Source organism: Wyeomyia smithii, chromosome 2 (assembly GCF_029784165.1).
Source record: "Wyeomyia smithii strain HCP4-BCI-WySm-NY-G18 chromosome 2, ASM2978416v1, whole genome shotgun sequence".
NCBI lineage: Eukaryota > Metazoa > Arthropoda > Insecta > Diptera > Culicidae > Wyeomyia > Wyeomyia smithii.
Genome location: NC_073695.1, coordinates 2,876,491 through 2,894,797, shown reverse-complemented (window position 1 = coordinate 2,894,797; position 18,307 = coordinate 2,876,491). Strand labels below are relative to the sequence as shown.

General features: G+C 45.2%; 2 protein-coding genes across 2 annotated transcripts; both read right to left on the bottom strand.

The window, feature by feature from the left end:
* Window positions 1-5,671: 5,671 nt before the first annotated feature.
* On the bottom strand, window positions 5,672-14,828 carry LOC129726134 (uncharacterized). The gene is made up of 5 exons (XM_055682794.1): window positions 14,558-14,828; window positions 14,398-14,497; window positions 6,939-7,355; window positions 5,787-6,863; window positions 5,672-5,725 (listed from the first exon to the last, which is right to left on the bottom strand). Exons 3-4 carry the CDS (start codon window positions 7,187-7,189, stop codon window positions 6,416-6,418), a joined length of 699 nt encoding a protein of 232 aa, XP_055538769.1. The 5' UTR covers window positions 7,190-7,355; window positions 14,398-14,497; window positions 14,558-14,828; the 3' UTR covers window positions 5,672-5,725; window positions 5,787-6,415.
* Window positions 13,702-14,865, bottom strand: LOC129725169 (putative uncharacterized protein DDB_G0279653). Its single transcript, XM_055680678.1, has 2 exons — window positions 14,558-14,865; window positions 13,702-14,497 (listed from the first exon to the last, which is right to left on the bottom strand). Exons 1-2 carry the CDS (start codon window positions 14,863-14,865, stop codon window positions 13,702-13,704), a joined length of 1,104 nt encoding a protein of 367 aa, XP_055536653.1.
* Window positions 14,866-18,307: the final 3,442 nt, after the last annotated feature.

Here is an 18,307-nt window from a genome sequence, read left to right as displayed (position 1 = left end):
CTGTTTCAGCCGAAACTACTCGTATAAGTTCCAGACAGCGACAACAGCACTGTCGTGATATGACAAAGTGATGTAAGTGCCATTTTTTCGAAAATAAGTTTTTCATGCCAATTTGTTCATTTTTCAAAGACCTTTCTTTTGGTATCTTCCTTTTCGTTTTTACTTATTCGTACGCTGCATAAAATCAAAAAAAAAAACAAAGTGACGTAGGCACCATTTCAATACAAAAGTGCAAAGAAATGCAATCGTTTTTGGGCCGTACTGAAAAACTGATAACTTGGATCTACGTCACAATGTCATCTCACGGCAGAGCAGTCCTCAGTTAGCAGTAGCAGCAGCACTAGAAGCAGCTGCTGTGGCAGCGGATAGCAGCAGTACGTCAGCAGGTATCAGCATCAATAGTGGCAGGGTCAGCTAATACAGTGGCATATCCTTTAGTAAAAAGTGCCTTTGTGCGGTAGTGAGCAGCATCATTGTAGTAGATGCACCCAATGAAAAGTCAAATTTTCAGTGTTTAAACAGTATTCCACTGTGATATCAAAAAGAATATCTCAATCGCACTGTCAGTGATAATGCAAAGATGCGATCAGCATCATATTGGATATTGAATTAAACGGCAAATTGTTCTTTTCAGGATAAACTAAGTGTTGAAGAGTTAATATTTCCCTACATTCATTACACTTCATTTTAAATGTTTTCCTTCAGTAATATGCAACACCTTTGCAACAGCTTTTGTTATCTGCGTAATCAAACCTCAAAAAATGTCAAGATTAAGTTATCGGCTAGTTAAACCTTGAAAATTGACAAGCCTTAGTATGTGAGAAACTTGTTTGCGTTGTATGGATGTATTTGCAAACTGAAATTCAGCAGCACTTCAACTCCTCTTTTGCACAAAATTTTAAACATATTCAATACAAGTAATGTAACAAACGACCTTATGTAGTTCTACGTCAACCTTGCGGACATGGCTTTGCATGCAACTTTTATATTTTTTTCAAAAAACTACTTTTTACCAAAAAAAAACTCAACCGCGAAAGTATTGAATTCTTTTATGTAATTTGCAAAATTGCACAAGGAACATACATGGAATTTGATTATTTGAAAAATGCGTTGAAAAAACAAATCCTAGAGAGCCGAACTTTGAAAAAAATCAAATGACACCAGATCTTGCCGTTTCAGACATTTTGAAGTAGAATACTTCTCTCAGGAAGTTCGGCTACATAGGGATGTGAAATGAAAAACTAAAACCGAAAAAAAGTGAAAAATATGTCCAATTTCAAATGCTAACAAATCGGTTAGTATTCGATGGATTTCCTTCGTTCTTGCAGCAATAGACTGGAAAATTTTCTAAGATTCTTCCCAAAATAAGATAATTGTAATTTTATTATTCACACTATTGTACTATTGAAAATAGTCAAGCCTTGTCAAAACTAAAAATTCGACCTCTGATTGGTCGTTATATGCTTGCTTCCCAAGCACGGTCGACAGGATCATATACCTTGCAATTGAAAACATGCTATTCGGCCTATATAAGAGCCTGTTTCAGCCGGAGCCGCTCATAATAGTTCTAGACAGCGACAACAGCAGTCGTCCTTCCTTAGCAGCAGCACTAGCCCTGTGGTTGGTCACCACGTCTCAGGAGCAGCGCGGTTTTTCTCAGCGTGTGTCGCCAGACAGCCATTATTCCCCCCCGTGTTGGGGCAGCATGAAGATTGCCATCAGGAAATCCAATTTTGGAAATCAAAATGCCTTTTTGAAGGCAAATAAACAAGTCATTGAAAGTTAATAATTTTTGTCAACGTAAGCAAGTATTCTGTGTTGCATCCTAGCAATTTAAATTTGTCGCACCCGTCTAATTTACTGAATGTGAAATAGCTTCCATAGTGCATGTTGTCCGTGTATCTTAATTCCCCCAATGTTAGGGCAGCTCAAAGGTTGTAATTAGCAACCGATTTTGAACAGCAAAATGCTTTTTTGAAGGCAAATAAATAAATAATAGAAGGTTAATAATTTTCTGGCATCAACACAAGCAGACATTCTGTGTGGGATGCAATCAAATTCTGTTGTAGTTGTCTAATTTTTACTTTATTTAGTAAACTCCCCACTGTAGAGGCAGCGCAAACGCTGCGATCAGCATAACCGACATTGAATAATAAACTGCCCTGTTAGAACGCATTCACAAAAGCAGTTAGTTCGACTATGCAGAGCTAATATTTCGTCGTCTCCCAGCTGCCAAGTTGTCACATGATGCAACACGCAACAGCGAGCAAACGAAATCGCTTGATGTTACAAACCGCAATAAGATACGGGTTAAAACCGTTGCGTGTGTGAGAGCACCATCGGTGTTTATTCGCTGGATACACTATCTACTGTCTACTGAAGGCAATAATCTGCTTACATGCGACACGGGGACGGGAACATTTTCTTCAACCAAGCTGCACAACACGACACAAAACATGTTATTTTGTTGCTTCAATGAGAGTGCTATCGGTCCGGCTCGACAAGAAATCATTTTTGTGCATCCGTGCTACGAAACTGAGGAAAAAATTTAGAAACTGGAAAAAGAGGAGGAGCTTATCAAATGATCGCTCTGAGCAGGAATTAAGTCACACATATTTTTCAAGTTATATCATTCCACCACGTACGTAAAATAATTCATTCCTATTTTCATCCCTATATAAGAGCCTGTTTTAGTCGAAGCCGCACATAGTAGTTCTGAACAGCGACGACAGCAGTCCTCTCTTAGCAGCAGCGGGAGCGAGCAGTGGGTACCATCGATAGCGGATAGCGGCCACAACTGTGGCATGGCTGCGAATAAGCGTAGCAGTTTCAGCGGATCTCACCATCGATAGCAGCAGGGCCAGCAGATGCAGGTACAGCGGATACCAATGGCGGCCACAACTGTGGCATGGCTACGGATAAGCGTAGCAGTTTCAGCGGATCTCACCATCGATAGCAGCAGGGCCAGCAGATGCAGGTACAGCGGATACCAATGGCGGCCACAACTGTGGCATGGCTACGGATAGCGTTGCAGTTGCTCAGCAGTTGGGCCAGCGTATAGCGGCCACAACTGTGGCATGGCTATGCATAGCGTAGCTGTTGCAGCGGGTATATCAGCATCGATAGTAGCAGGGTCAGATGATGCAACGACACTCCCTTAACTAAAATGCTGTTTCAGTGTGGTAGCGGGAAGCATCAGCAGCAGGCTTGCATGAAGTGAATACATCAGCCAGCAACTTTCTCTAAGGCCTCTGCCATAGTAGACGCGAAAAGCGGCGCGAACCGATTCGCTCGGCCGTAGGTTGATGTACAGCTCTACTGATGGCTGTACATTAACCTACAGCTGAGCGAATCGGTTCGCGTCTATTATGGCAGAGGCCTAATGGGAAAGTTGTATCAGTTTGTTCAGAAGAATATTATTGTCGGTAATATTACAGAGATGCGATTGCGTAAATCCGATTTTGAATTGAACAATTGTTCTTTTGAGAACAAATAACACACTTATTTGAAGAGTTATTAGCTTTTGGTACCAATAGCAGTATAGTGACAGCCTCAGCGGTAGATGCAGCTGCAGCCGGTACTTCCCTGAGGCCGATGTAAAGGTAGATGGGAGCAGCACGGCGAAACAGTTCGGGTTATGCTTAGACGCGCGTCATTTTTCGTTGTTGATATTCCCCACATGAAACGACGCGCTTTCGTATGATAGCGGTGGTATTAGCGGTAGATGCATTTGCCAACACTTCCTCCAGTAAAGCCGTGTCTAGTTTTCAATGTGAAAACACCTTTCTCATTGTGTTGACCGTGCGCCTTAGTCCTCACTATCAAGGTAACACAGAGATGTAAGATAAACACTACATCCTATGATAAATTGAACAATTGTCCTTATAAGGACAACAAATGAATTAATGAAGATTTAATTTTGAATTAGAATACTTCTCTCAGGAAGTTCGGCTACATAGGGATGTAAAATGAAAATCTGAAACTGAAAAAAGTGAGAAAAATTTCAAATGCCAATAAATCGGTTAGTTTTCGATGGATTTCCTTCGTTTTTGCAGCAATCGATTAGAAAATCTTCTAAGATTCCTATCAAATGCATGAAATTGCAATTTTATCATTCGAACTATTGTACTATTGAAAACTCTTAAGCCTTGTCAAAACACAAAATTCGACCTCTGATTAGTCGTTATACCGCGCTTTCCCAAGCACGGTCGGCAGAGTTATGGACCTAGTAAATTGGGAATGCATTATTTGGCCTATATAAGAGCTTCATTAGATAATAAACAAACATTTCATCGGATATTAAATTGAACAACTGAAATTTGAAGAACACAAATGATTATTTGAAGAGTTAATATTTTCTCGTTTTGCGCTATAATCCAAAGTTAATTATCTTCATCTACATGCATACTCTGACTATTATTACGTGCTTGCGTCGCTTAGTGTTTGGCTACGGTCATGCAGAACGCAAATAACGGCGCGATGCGATTCGGCAAGACGAAATCTGTTGAAATGTATAGCTCTACTTCACCTTAAAAAGATCTGTACATTTCACCACGGTAAGGCGAATCGCATCGCGCCGGCATTCGCGTTCTGCATAACCGTAGCCTTTGTTCCGTTCCCGTTTAATGATGTCGTATTAAATGTGCATATTACAAATCGGCAGCACTTCAACTTCTCATTTGCACAAAATTTAAAAATATCCAATGAACTTCATTCAAAATATCAGACAAAAAGAAATTACAATACTGCCAATGAACGGTCAACGTTTGTTTACTAGAAAAAATGACTGACACGCAAGCAGCCAGGTTATCTTTCTTGTAAAAGTATTCTACTTCAACCTTACGGTCGTGGCTTTGCATACAACCTTCTTGTGATTTTTTCAGCCATCTGGCATTGAAAAAATTCTCTCGGTGATTTCTCAGATTTTTTAAAAGCCAAGGTTCAATCTACTTTCTACAACCGGAAGTAATTTTTTTTTATTTAGATCTTTTTTAAGTGTGATAAAAACGAAAAAAAAAACGTGAAAAAATCTAGCGTGAATTTGTCGAGTAGTGATAAAAACAACTATTGCTAGAAACGAAAAAGCACTAAAATTGATATTTTTTGCCTTTTAGATATTTTAAAATTTTCTTTGTAAAAAAAGAATTTGTATGTGGTGGATTTGCAAGAAATAGAACCAAAATGTTATCAGTAAAATTTTCCCACATAGAATTACCTATCACTTCACTGAATAATTTATTTACTCTTTTTGACCACGACATGCTTGTGCCGTGTCAGATAAATATTTTGTGAAAAAAATTACGAGAGGCACAATCTCGTCAAGTGTAAATAAAATTCATTCGGGGGTTGTAGAATATATCATTGAAACGGATTTATGGGAGGCTTGAGAAAAAATAGACAAATCACTGAGCTAATGGCTAGATTCCGTCAAGATTCGAACCTACATCTACGACTCTGATTCGCATAGAATCAAAAGATAAGCTTGTTGAAGACGATCGGAAACTTTTTTAAATGTCCACAGTTGAATTGTTAGATCTTTTTTTTTTTTTTTGCCAATCCGTATTCTATTTCCCAATGGCGAAAGAACAAAAATAATTGAGATATCATAAACAAAACTGTGTTACCGGGAAACTATGTCGAATCATCTTCTCATTCATCCAAGATCCATGTGTTGAACGTAGAATTCTAGCCAAACCCGGCTTTTCCGGTTGTTTATGTATATCGTCTGCTCAAACGGAACATTGCAATTAATGAGAGAATTTCTTATTTGTCTTACTCTTCTTCACCTTCCATGAGACTTTCAAACTAAATTGCTTGTGGCAGGTTTATTGAAGCTTTTAATTTGATAATTCTTCCTTCTCACATTGTTGATATTTGTAAGTCATTCACGAAACAACATTCCATATCACCGAGAATTATCAAAGGTTTGATTGAGGTAACGGAAATGTTTATCGTTTTTTAAACGCACATTGTTTCAACTCATCCGATGAACAACGCCTCTAAAAAATCCAGTTCGATTTTACGGTACACACGAAATTATTGCGATCCAGCTGGCCGCTAGTAACACTATCAGATGGACCAGATGCTTTACTGGATTGAGTTGTGTAATTTTAGACTACCACTGATTATCGGTTAACTTCCGCAGATCGAACAGAGAAGTGCATTTGTTTTACAAGTTTTTCCTCCATGAGCTACTGTAAAGCTTGATTGCAGTAACGTTTTTTTCTCTGCATTAACGTAATAGAATGTTGCTGCTGTGGAATCAGTCAACTATTTTTTCATTATTTTTAACAAGAATTCACATTAACCGTAAGGAAAACAATAATGGTTCCGCACTCTTCACAACTGTCACCAATTTGCACTACAAAAACATGGCTTTCTTTGATGGAATAAAACCCCTAACATACTATATACATCACCACTTATTATTCTTCTTGACCGCTAAATCTATAATGGCATCTACTTCTTCCGACGTCAATTGGTCGATTCCGCCATCCCGGAGGAACTGAAGCAGGGCACCGTGCGGAACCGACCTTAGTGATGCGGTTTTGCCCTTGAATCCACCGTGGTGCTTCTTCTTCATGAAGCCGTACAGAAGCAGCCCGAGGGTTAGTTTGGTCATAAGTCCGATGAATGCCATTCCCAAAAGCATCTTTGCCGGAACGACGAAGAAGTGCAGCATCATAGCGGGGGCAAGGATGGCCAGCATAATGATAAGCACCTTGAGAGAGGTGGCGATCGAAGCCGTCGTCTGGGTGACGCTTTTATCAACCAACACCTTCTTGGTCTCCTTTTTGACTTCAAAACTCACCTTCGGCTTAGGATTGTACGACACAACTGGAAACTCGCTTGTCTTGTCGTGCCTAGAAACATGGGTTGATAAAAAAAGAGTGTATTAATTTATGGGTTTTCCACCGTCACAATTCAACAATACTCACTGGTAGCTACTGTAGTCGAGGTGCTCATCCACAGGAATAACATCGTATAGTTCCGATTCTCCTCTATTGTAGGTCTGACTATAGTCACTATGCTTGTAGTCATCGTACGGATCTATTTCCGCAGAGGTATAATAATTCCGATTTATGTCATCGTTAAGTTTGGCACCCAGAACATGTGTGATTGCACTACTAATTAACAGTAAGGAAACTACGGAGGCACCAGCCTGCAACACCGTGAAGCCACTACTCATGTTCAGTCTGCGTCGAGTAAAATCTACGAAACGACTGAACAGCACTTCTGTCGGACTTCGTCTGCCAACGCTATGATCTCCGGAACGGACCGCAACTGAATTCGTACCGGATATTTCGATTAAAGAGATATACCGGTGATAATTGCCACTTGATCGTTACTGATTGCTAAAGAAAGAGGAAATTCTGAAACATATTGGCTCCGGGTATGGGAGAAGTGCGTATGTATAGGCTACCGAAAAAGAGCGTGAAAATAAACAAAACGTGCCAGGTGGATCAGCCGCTCCCCTGAATAATCGAACGGAACTCGGTGGCAGTGGTTGCACTGTGTAGAGAACAGACGTTTGTTCTGGGGATGCAATCGGCAGCACATAACCCACCCCAACTCGCTCAAAGCCGCGAACATTGCACCAGTAGCCCATTTACTCCGACTCGGGTTTTTGCACTTTTCTGCCTTGATCGAATGCATCTTTTGTTTTTTTTTTTTATATCTGTTTTCTATTTACGAATAAAATGGTTGAACAAACGGTATCAGACTTGCGCGTTGATTGCGGTAATTTCTGGGTCACAACCCATAAGTGTTGAATTATTGGGGCGCTTTGGCTGCGTTAGCGAAAGACCTAATAAACCATTTGTGATCATTATTTTCGTTTTTTTTTCGGGAAAAACTTTCGAAAGTAATGCAGCTCGGGACAATTGGCGTCCAGCGAATCGTTAGTGAATTATCAATCGGAACTAGATTTTGGTATACGCTTGAATAGGATGATTTGTATTGATTGAACGAATTTATATCAGTGCTACTCCAAAGTTGGTAGATTTTTTAAAGAAATATATTTTCTTTGGAAAATCATTTATACATCTATAGGATGCGAGTGTTTTAACAAATATGTGAAAAAAAACACTTTTGATGCAAAGATCAAGATGACGGGGGTGATCTTAAGTTACTCTGAAAAGGTTAAAGGGCTATTCCCACTGCTCCCGTTCCGGGACCGGGCCGGGACCGCGCTCGTCCGGGACTTTTCATGCATTCACACTGCGCCGTGCTTGAACCGTGCCTGCGCTGCGCTCTGGCTGAGAAATGTTGATGTGTGTATGTGAGAGAACGTCTTTCTCTTTTTTTCATACCGCAGCTCACTCCGCGCGAAATATGTCACTACAACATAAACGCATCCACCCGAGTGCCTTCCGTGCACTCTCCGGCCAACACAAAGTATCGTCGGCAACGATAGTTTTTCTCTCGCACTGCGGCAGCACGACGGCAACTCAACGCTGTCCCGGTCTGGGCACGGCGCGTTGGTGTTTTTTTTTTTTTTTTTTTTTTAAAGGTGGCGGGGAAATCTGCAAACAGACACCTGAGAAGAGAACTCAGGGTGTGGGGATGAGACTAGGGGAGAGATGCTGGGGTAGTTACACTCCCCCAGACACCTACTTATCCCTGTCCCGACCCACTAAAACCCCTCCAGTCTCCAGCCCTGGTCTTCCCGGAACGACGGTTAAGTATTACGTCGGGAAGTGGCTTTTGTGCGTGATGCACCCTCTTTACTCTTATAACCTCCTAGCTAACTACCTGGAGACTGGTAATTAGCTACCACTGGCGTGTTGGTGGTTGACCCGCCACACACGTTGCAGCTCCAGAACAATCTGAGAGGCGGCCACACAGACCGCGTTCCAGATGTCCGGGTCGTCGCACATCCTCCGGACTAGATTGTCCGGAGTAGTGCCAGGCCCGCTCACAGCCATCATGTTGCTCCTCGCTCTTACGAAACGGGGGCATACGAAGAAGACGTGCTCAGCAGTCTCCTCCTCCTCCACGCACTCGGGACACATGGGGGACACCGCGTGTCCGAACCTGTGCAGATATTGCCTGAAACAACCATGGCCTGACAGGATTTGTGTCAGGTGGAAGTTCACTTCGCCATGTCGTCTCCCGACCCAGCCGGATATCTCCGGTATGAGTCGGTGCGTCCATCTGCCCTTTGTGGAATTAGACCATTCCCTCTGCCAACGGAGCATCGAGAATGACCTTCTGGTACCTCGTATGCCCCTTGTGTCACGTTGGTCGAAACACTCTCTGTCCTCCTTGATGGCGATGCTGATAGGCATCATGCCGGACAAGACACAGATTGCATCGTATGACACCGTACGATACGCACTCGCAACTCTCAGGCACATGAGCCTGTAGGTACTTTCCAGTTTGCCACGGTAACTGTTAGTACCTAGCGCTCTGGACCACACTGGCCCACCATACCTAAGTATGGACGAAACCACGCTGGCAAGAAGTCTTCGCTTGCTGCCATAAACCGCTGAGCTATTGGACATCATACGAGATAGTGCTGCAATAGCCGATGAGGCCCTCTTACAGGCATAGTCGACGTGACTCCCGAACGTGAGCTTGTCGTCCACCATAACCCCCAAGAGCTTCAGGGATCGCTTCGAGGTGATGGTGCAGTCTCCGACTCTGACCACCGCCTGTTGCTCCGATTTACGGTTGTTCACAACCATGACCTCCGTCTTATGATGCGCGAGCTCCAGTTTCCTGGAGCGCATCCAGTCCTCGACCTTGCGTATACAGTGCGCGGCCGTCAACTCGACCTCCTCGATAGACTCGCCGTAAACCTCCAGCGTTATGTCGTCTGCAAAGCCGACGATCACAACCCCTACAGGGAACTTGAGTTTTAACACTCCGTCATACATGACATTCCACAACACACCAGGCACCTCTGCATGACTGCCCTGAACAGCCCGGGGGCCGTTTTTATCGCCAGCCTGATCGCCAGGTTAGGGATACCATCCGGTCCCGGTGCCTTGCTCACCTTTAGGGATTTGGCGATCACGATGAGTTCCTCATTCGTAACCCTTGCCTCCTCCCCTGCCTCGACACGGCTGTCGTCGCTCACGGATTGGATGCTCGGCAGGTTGGCCGACCATCTCTGGTCTATGTCTGAGATACTGGAACGTCGGACGTGAGACTCGACCGCCGGAGGCCAAGGACTTGGCTCGTGGCGTGGAAAGAGTCCCTCGATGATACGCTCCAGCATCGCTGGTGATCGCTCTGCAGGCGCCAGCGCGCCTTTAGTCTTGGCCATTACGATCCTGTAGGCGTCACCCCACGGATTTGTATTGGCACTCGCACATAGCCTATCGAAGCAGGCCCTCTTGCTGGCCTTTATCGCACTCTTTAGCATCGATCTTGCCGAACTGAATGCTGCGCGGCGCTCTGTCCTCTCTTCTTCGTTTCGCGCACGCTGCATCCTCCGTCTTGCACGGAGGCACGCACTGCGAAGGTCGGCTATCGCGTCCGTCCACCAGTAAACCGGTGGCTTTCCATTCCTAGGTTGGCGAGTCCTAGGCATGGTGGCGTCGCACGCCCGCGATAGCATAGCAACTAGTTGGTCAGCAGTCGGGCGAAGCCAACTGCCCCCCTCGCGCTCCCTTCTCATTGCCTCTTCGAATACCTCGGCATCAAAGTGCGATGTCTTCCACCCGCGAACGGTCGGAGTGTTGGCTCTACCCGTCGCTTGCCCCCTCTCGTTGTTGTCTACACTAAAACAGACCGCCTGGTGGTCGCTATTAGTGTAGCCATCGTCTACCCTCCAGTTCTTGATCAGTCCTGGGCTGGAGAACGTCACGTCGATGATCGACTCCGCACCATTTCTGCTAAATGTACTTTTGTTCCCAACGTTGGCCAGATCTAGGTTGAGCTTTGCAAAAGCCTCCAACAGGATCTGGCCCCTCTGGTTCGTGAAGCAACTTCCCCACTCAACAGCCCAAGCGTTGAAGTCGCCCGCCACCACCAACGGCGTTAGGCCCGTTAGCTCCATGGATAGGAGGTCGACCATCTGGATGAACCTTTCGGTAGACCAACGTGGCGGAGCATAGCAACTGCAGTAGAACACTCCGTTCACCTTAGCAACTACGTACCCTTCTTCTGAGGTTGAGACAACCTCCTGAACCGGGAACTTGCTCGTCGTACATATGGCCGCCAATCTGGACTTATCCGCAACCCAGTTACCGTTTCCGGGAGGGATGCGGTAGGGGTCCGATATGACGGCGATGTCCGACAACGACTCAGTGGCTGCTTGGTGTAGCAGCTGCTGAGCCGCGAAGCAATGGTTCAGGTTCAGTTGCGTCACCCTTACGCCCGTGGTTTCGCAGCCGGCTTACCGGCTGGGCACCTGGGGCCTCCCATAAAGTGTTTGGCGTCCCGTTTCCCGGAACATACCATGCACTTGGGAGACTCCCCACAGTCCTTTGCTTTATGGCCTGCACCTCCACATCGCCTGCACAGCTGGCTCCTATCGGGCCCCTTGCAGGTCCAGGACTTATGTCCGCCCTCGAAGCACCGGAAGCAAATGTCTGGTTGCTGTAGTATGCCCAGAGGACATACCGACCAGCCGACCTTCAACTTGCCCTCTTTCAGGGCCAGGTTAGCGTCCGCCGACGGTAGTCGGAAGGTAGCTACATGGGTCCCCGCCGGACCTTTGCGGAGGCGGATTGACTCCTTAGCCACCTCCACCCCGCACTTCGCTTTAAGGGCTTGTGCAATGTCGCACCCCTCAGTGATTTCGTCCAGGTTTTTAAGCTGGAGAGTCACTTCTATGGTGAGTGCCCGCACTTGCACCTCCTTCCCTAGGACCTTTTCGGCTACCGTTTTGTAGGTAGCCCCCTTGTTCTTGGCGTCCTTCCGGAGCTCAAGTATCATCTCGCCAGTGCGAGATCGGCGGATACTCCGCACATCCGCCCCCAGATCCTTGAGCTGGGTTTCCCCCCTCATCTTCTTCAAGACTTCTGAGTACTTCGACCCATCCGTCTTGAGTATGAGGGCATCACCCCTACTCCGCGCCTTTTTGACCTTTTTTGGTCCTCTGGCTGCTCCGCCATCATGACGCGTCGCACCTTCCCGACGCTTCCTACCCTCTACGGTAGTCCAAGGATTGCCCGTAGCCTCCACCTGTGCCTTTTCCGCGGTGGACCTTGAACCGGTTGGCGTGTGTTCCCGTGGGAGTAGCACGACCAATCGTTTCTTGGTGTTCCCGGGGGCCGTTTCCCCCGGGGACTGCCTCGTTCGCTTAGCGACCTGCCCCGTGGAGCAGACCGACGCGAACGAGGGGGCGTCTGTCTGCACCTCTTTAGATGCAGTCGCCCTCCCGGTCCTGGCCGCTTTCTCGGCCGCCTTCACCCGAGCTACGAGTTCTTCGTGCTCCTTTCTGGCTTCATCAATGGTGCTCCGAAGCAGGAGGAGGCTCTGCTTCAGGTCGCCAGCGATGTTTCGCCTGTTCGCCGAGAACTCGATTATGGCATCGAGTTGTTCAGACACACCGCCACTCTTGGCCGCGTGTCCATGCACCTTTCGACGGCCTTGACTAGCAAGGGACCGTCCACCGAGATGTCTGGTGTGGACACCGACGGATTCGCCGTTTTTCCACCTCCAGACTTCGCCGCATCCGTCTCCGCCTTCTTCTGCGGAGACCGCTGGATGCCACCTCGTGCGAAGGGATTTGGTAACCCCTCCGCACCCGTCTCTTTTTGGTTCTTCGAGCTCATTTTTGTTAATTGGGTCCCCCTTCCAGCCGCTATCCTTGTCCATAGATGAGAAGTCGCTTGTATGGTCCCATGGTAATCTATGCCGAAGCAGTGAGGCCATGGGTAAGGGGGGTCGCCAGAGTACCTTATGAGCACTATGACGCCCCCGCCCGCGTAAGTCAGGAAAGGGGCATCTTGTCCTAGGACTAGTTCCCCCCCATCTGATCCTTCTCTGCCTGATTCCCACCAGGCAATGGACGCGGAACGTACTGGGAGGCCTGCCAGGTTTTACGGGACGGAGACCCCTGCACCGGGTACCATCTCGCCGTTTCAAGCCGCTGTCACGCGACTTTACTAAGGGAGCTCGATGCAGGTGCCAGCCCTTGGTCGTGGTTCCTTAGCGTATCCGACTCGAATCCGTTTCGTTCGCTGCCAGTTGCCATAATTGGGACCTTACTGGTGTCGGCCCCAATGGACGGGGGAGTGCATTTGGTTGATGGGAGCGGCACTACTCGCTCCGTCAGAGATGCTTCCGGGTAATTGTGGCATTTACGAGGAGTCGACGGCCCAGTGTTCGACCCTCACCACCCCTAAGCAATCTCCCGCTGCTGGTCCAGGGCTGTTAGGTACTGTCAGCGGTCGCCCTCATATAACGTGACCTCGGCGGTCGCCACGCGCCGACCCGTGGTGGCATGCAGCTCTGCCTAACGGCGCGTTGGTGTGAATGCGTTCATAAGAACGCATGTAATCAATCTCAAACGAGCCCGGACGACACGCGGAACAGCCACGGCCCGGTCCCGGAACGGAAGCAGTGGGAATAGCCTTTAAGTATTTGAGTACTAATTTTATCTTAAATATACAAAGCTGAGAACTCCAGGATTAAAAGTTTTATAGCTATTATCTAATATAGATACACATTACTTTATGAAACATTCACTCGAATTAATCTCAGGCTGAGTTATGGATTTTTAAACCGTATGATCCATGGTGATCATAAAACTTTAACTTTTTTATTCTTTCGCTTCAGAAACGTCAACACCGTTTCGATATCACTTTTTGTCATGTTTTTAAAATCATCGGGTTTCAGCGCCGAATATACATCCAGCATTTTCCGTTTGTTGGGGATCACTTCTTTCGATGCACTTTCTAATTTTTTACGGCTTTTTACACTCTTATCCTTATTATGGCTGCTAAGATTATTATTATTGTTGTTTGTATTGGTATTTGTATTGACATTCGTATTATTGTTTGAATTAGCATTATTATTGTTGTTACTATTGTTCTGGACATTGGTATTATTGCCAAAATACAACCACCATGGGAAACCCCACAACTGGCAATTACAACTGCCACAATTACAGCAGCTACAGTTATTGTTCCACTGATTTGGTTGTTGGTTGTTGTTGTTGTTGTTGTTCATAATCGAAGAGATTAATTGTGTGATTGGCAGATTATTATTGATAGTAGATTCTCCACCGTAACCATGATCGCTGGTTCCGTGTTTGTGCTGGTACCAATACTTGGTTGCAAAAGCACCCAAAGCGGCCGCATTGGCTACGGCTAGTGTCTTCATTCCAATCAGCAGTTTCAGTGGAATCAGAATCAGATGGACAATGGCTGCTGGTATGGCCAACACTGCGATAATGATCAGCAAAATCTTCAACGATTTTGCAATCGTTATCCCTACCTGGGTTAGATGTGGGTCTATAACAGTCACCTGACCACCACTTCTGGTTTCTGGCTTGCACTGTTCCGCCGCTTTCGGCAACACTGGAGCTTCGTCGTAACTGGAGGTAAAATTTATCCTGAACTTACAACTTCACAGAATAGCATTTAATAATACTCACACATTGCTATAATAATCACTCTCCAAATTATAACTGTCAAAATATCGCCTTTTATCCGTCAACTCATTGCCTACTGAGTCGCTTTGATATCGAGAGTACGCCGAAGGTCCCAAACTATCCTCTAAACTGTTTCCAAGGTCGTCGTAATCTTTTTCACTCAGAGAGGAGATATCACTGTAACTATAACTGTTTCGGTCAAGTGGAGGATAATAGTATGTTCCCGATTCTACTGCGGTTACAAAAAATGCCAACAGCGCGTAAAAGTCCACCAAGGGGACAAATTTGTGTCTACACTTTTCGCACGTCATTGCCGATCAGAATGCACCTGGGAACTGAGATTAGGCCTGATTTGGTAGAAGGTTTTATAGATTTAACACATCGTTAATCAGTGGTGCAGGGTTCACTACGGGTAATCGAAATACACAACTTGACGCCGCTAGCAAGCAGCACACGTGGGGGTGCGAAACTAATTTTAGTTTCATGCCTGGTTAATGGTGGAAATTAGAATAGTTCCTACTATAAGAATCAATCAAATTTACACACGCTTTATTGGTTTAATGTTTAATGGGAAAAGAATAGTTCTAGTCGAAGAATTACTCAAACAAAACAAAAGCAGCAGCATTTGCGGGATAACTGTTCTTTACTATGCAAAGAATTTAAATAGGCTGTAAACAAGACAAGATAAATCACCCATTCGAATTCTGATTGAAAGCAACCGCCCATGATGTTTTCGGCTCAACTCTTACGTAACGAATTTATCCGCTTGAATTTAATTAGATCTACTCAGCAGGTACCAGTGCTCTTTCGTATAGATTGCCTCTTGCCAGTTGCAATGCAATGGTAATTAGGGCGCAATGACACATTTACCTAGTGCCGCCAAAAAAACTGTTGCCTGAATTGAATTAAATGGTTCCAGACCGTTTTGGTTCCCGATGTATAGCTGTTCCTAGTGTATATAAATAACCTCACTTTATTATGTTGAAAAGGCAAAACAACAATGTTCGCACAAGACACTGATCCGTGTCTTGTTATACAACAGATGCAGGAAGACTTGGTTATACTGCAGACTTATTTTGCTCAAAAAAAATTATCAATCAATCTTCAAAAGGCTGAATATACAATATGATTTTCCATTCCCCATAGAAAAGTACGGACACCTTGGCTTAATATTTGATTTTGTTGTAAAATTAGACCATCACATAGACTACTCACGGCGAAAGAATAGTTCTACATGTACATTGAAAGCAGCGAAATTTATCCCACAAAAGCAGTTGATCACAATGTAATACGCTTCAATCCAAATTTCAGTATTTGGTGTCTATCTGGGGAAATGCAAGTAAAACCGCACTCTAATCATCATATAAAACACCACTATTTTCCCAACAATCGAGCTATTTTGGCAAGCCGACCAATCTATATTATCTGTGACAGGACATCGAGAGTTACACCATTGCATTGTATAAATAAAATCCTCATGATCAGTCAAGTTACCAGCGTATCAACATCCAAGTCATAGATATGTGTTGAATAATTGGTGAATTAATTTGGGTTTTTTTCTCAGCAAATAATGAGTTTGTGTGGCCAATGGTGAATTCTGAACTGTTAGAAATTTGTAATTTTAATTGTTAGGATTTGTTTGCCTTCACGATAAGGACTTTCGTATTTCATTCGTAGGGATTGTTTCTGTTAACGTAGCAATCGTTATCATAGCTAACTTAGATACCACGGAGTTTTATTGTTTCCTAACAAATCAATTCTGACTTGTACTTCAGCCACACAAGACGTGTTTCAAATATATAGCTTGTTTGTTACTTGAAACTCGTATTTTTTTCAAGCCGATACAAGATTCCTCAATAGGTTATGGGCACCACACAGAAGGACCTGGCCCACGGAATAACGCAGTCTCGTGGAAACGCTAGTGGATATGAAAATTGGAGCTACCGTGTCAAGCTATTCCTGGAAGCAGCGGGTGTCACAGAAGTGCTGACGGAGGCTGCTCCGGAAGCAGCAACTGAGAGGTCTAAATTTTTTTAAAAAGACCGGAAAGGAAAAGCACTGTTGGTAAGCTGCCTGGCGGATGACTGTCTAGAGATCGTCCGGGAGAAGACAACGACAAAGCTGATGTGGGAAGGTTTGGAGGCAACGTACGCAAAGAAGTCGGTTGCCAATCAGACTCTTATACGGAAACAGCTAGCGCGGCTACGCATGCAGAGCGGATCCGATATGAGAAGTCACTTTCTGGAATTCGATGGGCTCGTTAGAAAGTTGAAAACAGCTGGTGCTACTCTGGTCGAGGCAGATTTGGTGTCACAACTCTTCTTAACTCTGCCAGACACATATGACCCACTTGTAACGGCTTTGGAAAATGTTTCTGAAAAGGATCAAACGCTGGAGTTTGTCAAGCAAAGGCTATTGGCAGAAGAGCTGAAGCGCTCAGATAGACAAGAAGAATCAGTAGAAGAAAAACCTGCAGCGTTTTCAGGGCATAAACAGAAAAAGCAACCGAAATTCAACGGAAAATGCCATGGATGTGGCAAGCGGGGACATTTCAAGAAGGATCGTCGTCAGCAGAAAAGCGAAGCGAATTCTGTAATAAAGAGCTCGGTGAGTTTCATGGCAGATGTTGAACGAGGCAAACGGACAAAACCTGGAAAAATCGTTTTTAAGCTGGATTCGGGCTGTAGCGACCACCTGGTGAGCGACAAGTTCGTTTTCTCATCCTTGCGTAAGCTGGACTATCCAGTTGAAATCAAAGTTGCAAAGGAAGGCCAGACTATGAGAGCTGAAAAAATCGGTGATATCAACGCTTTGAGTAACCAAGGTGTGCAGTTCAACATCAAGAACGTTTTGCTGGTACCAGACCTGCGAGAAAATTTGATGTCGGTCAAGAAAATGACGAGAGCCGGTATAACCGTTACGTTTTTTTAAGACTCAGCAGTCCTGAAGAAGAACGGAAATATTTTGGCAACTGGTAAACTAAGCGGAAAATTGTTCGAACTAGAGCTATCAGCGGAGAACCATTGTGCAAATGCATGCGACGTGAAAACTGGCAAGTTGTGGCATCGCCGTTTGGGACACATCAGTCAACATGGTCTGGAATCAATGGCCCGACAAGGTCTATTGAAAGGAATAAACAAGGCTCCAAAGATCGGTATTTCTGAACCATGTATCCAAGGCAAGCAGTGTAGGGATCCCTTCAGTGGCACAAGGAATCGTGCAACTCGCCCCCTTGAAAGAATCCACTCAGACGTCTGTGGTCCCATTCATCCACCGGCATGGGATGGATCCCGTTATTTTGTCAGTTTCATAGATGACTACAGTCACTTCGGAATGATTTATCTGCTGAAAAGGAAATCTGAAGTGTTACTGCAATGATTGGCAAGTCAATATCTCGAATGACCGTGGATCAAGGGAGGGAGTATTTTTCGACGAATCAGAAAAACTACTACAAGCAGAAGGGCATTCAAGTCGAACCCACGGTGGCCTATACCCCACAACAAAATGGTGTAGCGGAGGAGTTCAACCGAACCTTAGTAGAGAGAATTCGTTCCGTGCTCATCGACTCAATGGCTCCAAAGTATTTATGGTCTGAAGCGGCTCTAGCGTGCGTCTATCTCCTCAATCGTAGTCCAACGTCAGCCTTGCCGAGTGGTGTTTCTCCAGCAGAAATGTGGTTTAATCGCAAGCCAAATTTGGACAAATTGCGGATCTTCGGATGCAAATGTTTTGTGTGGATACCGTCGCAGCAAC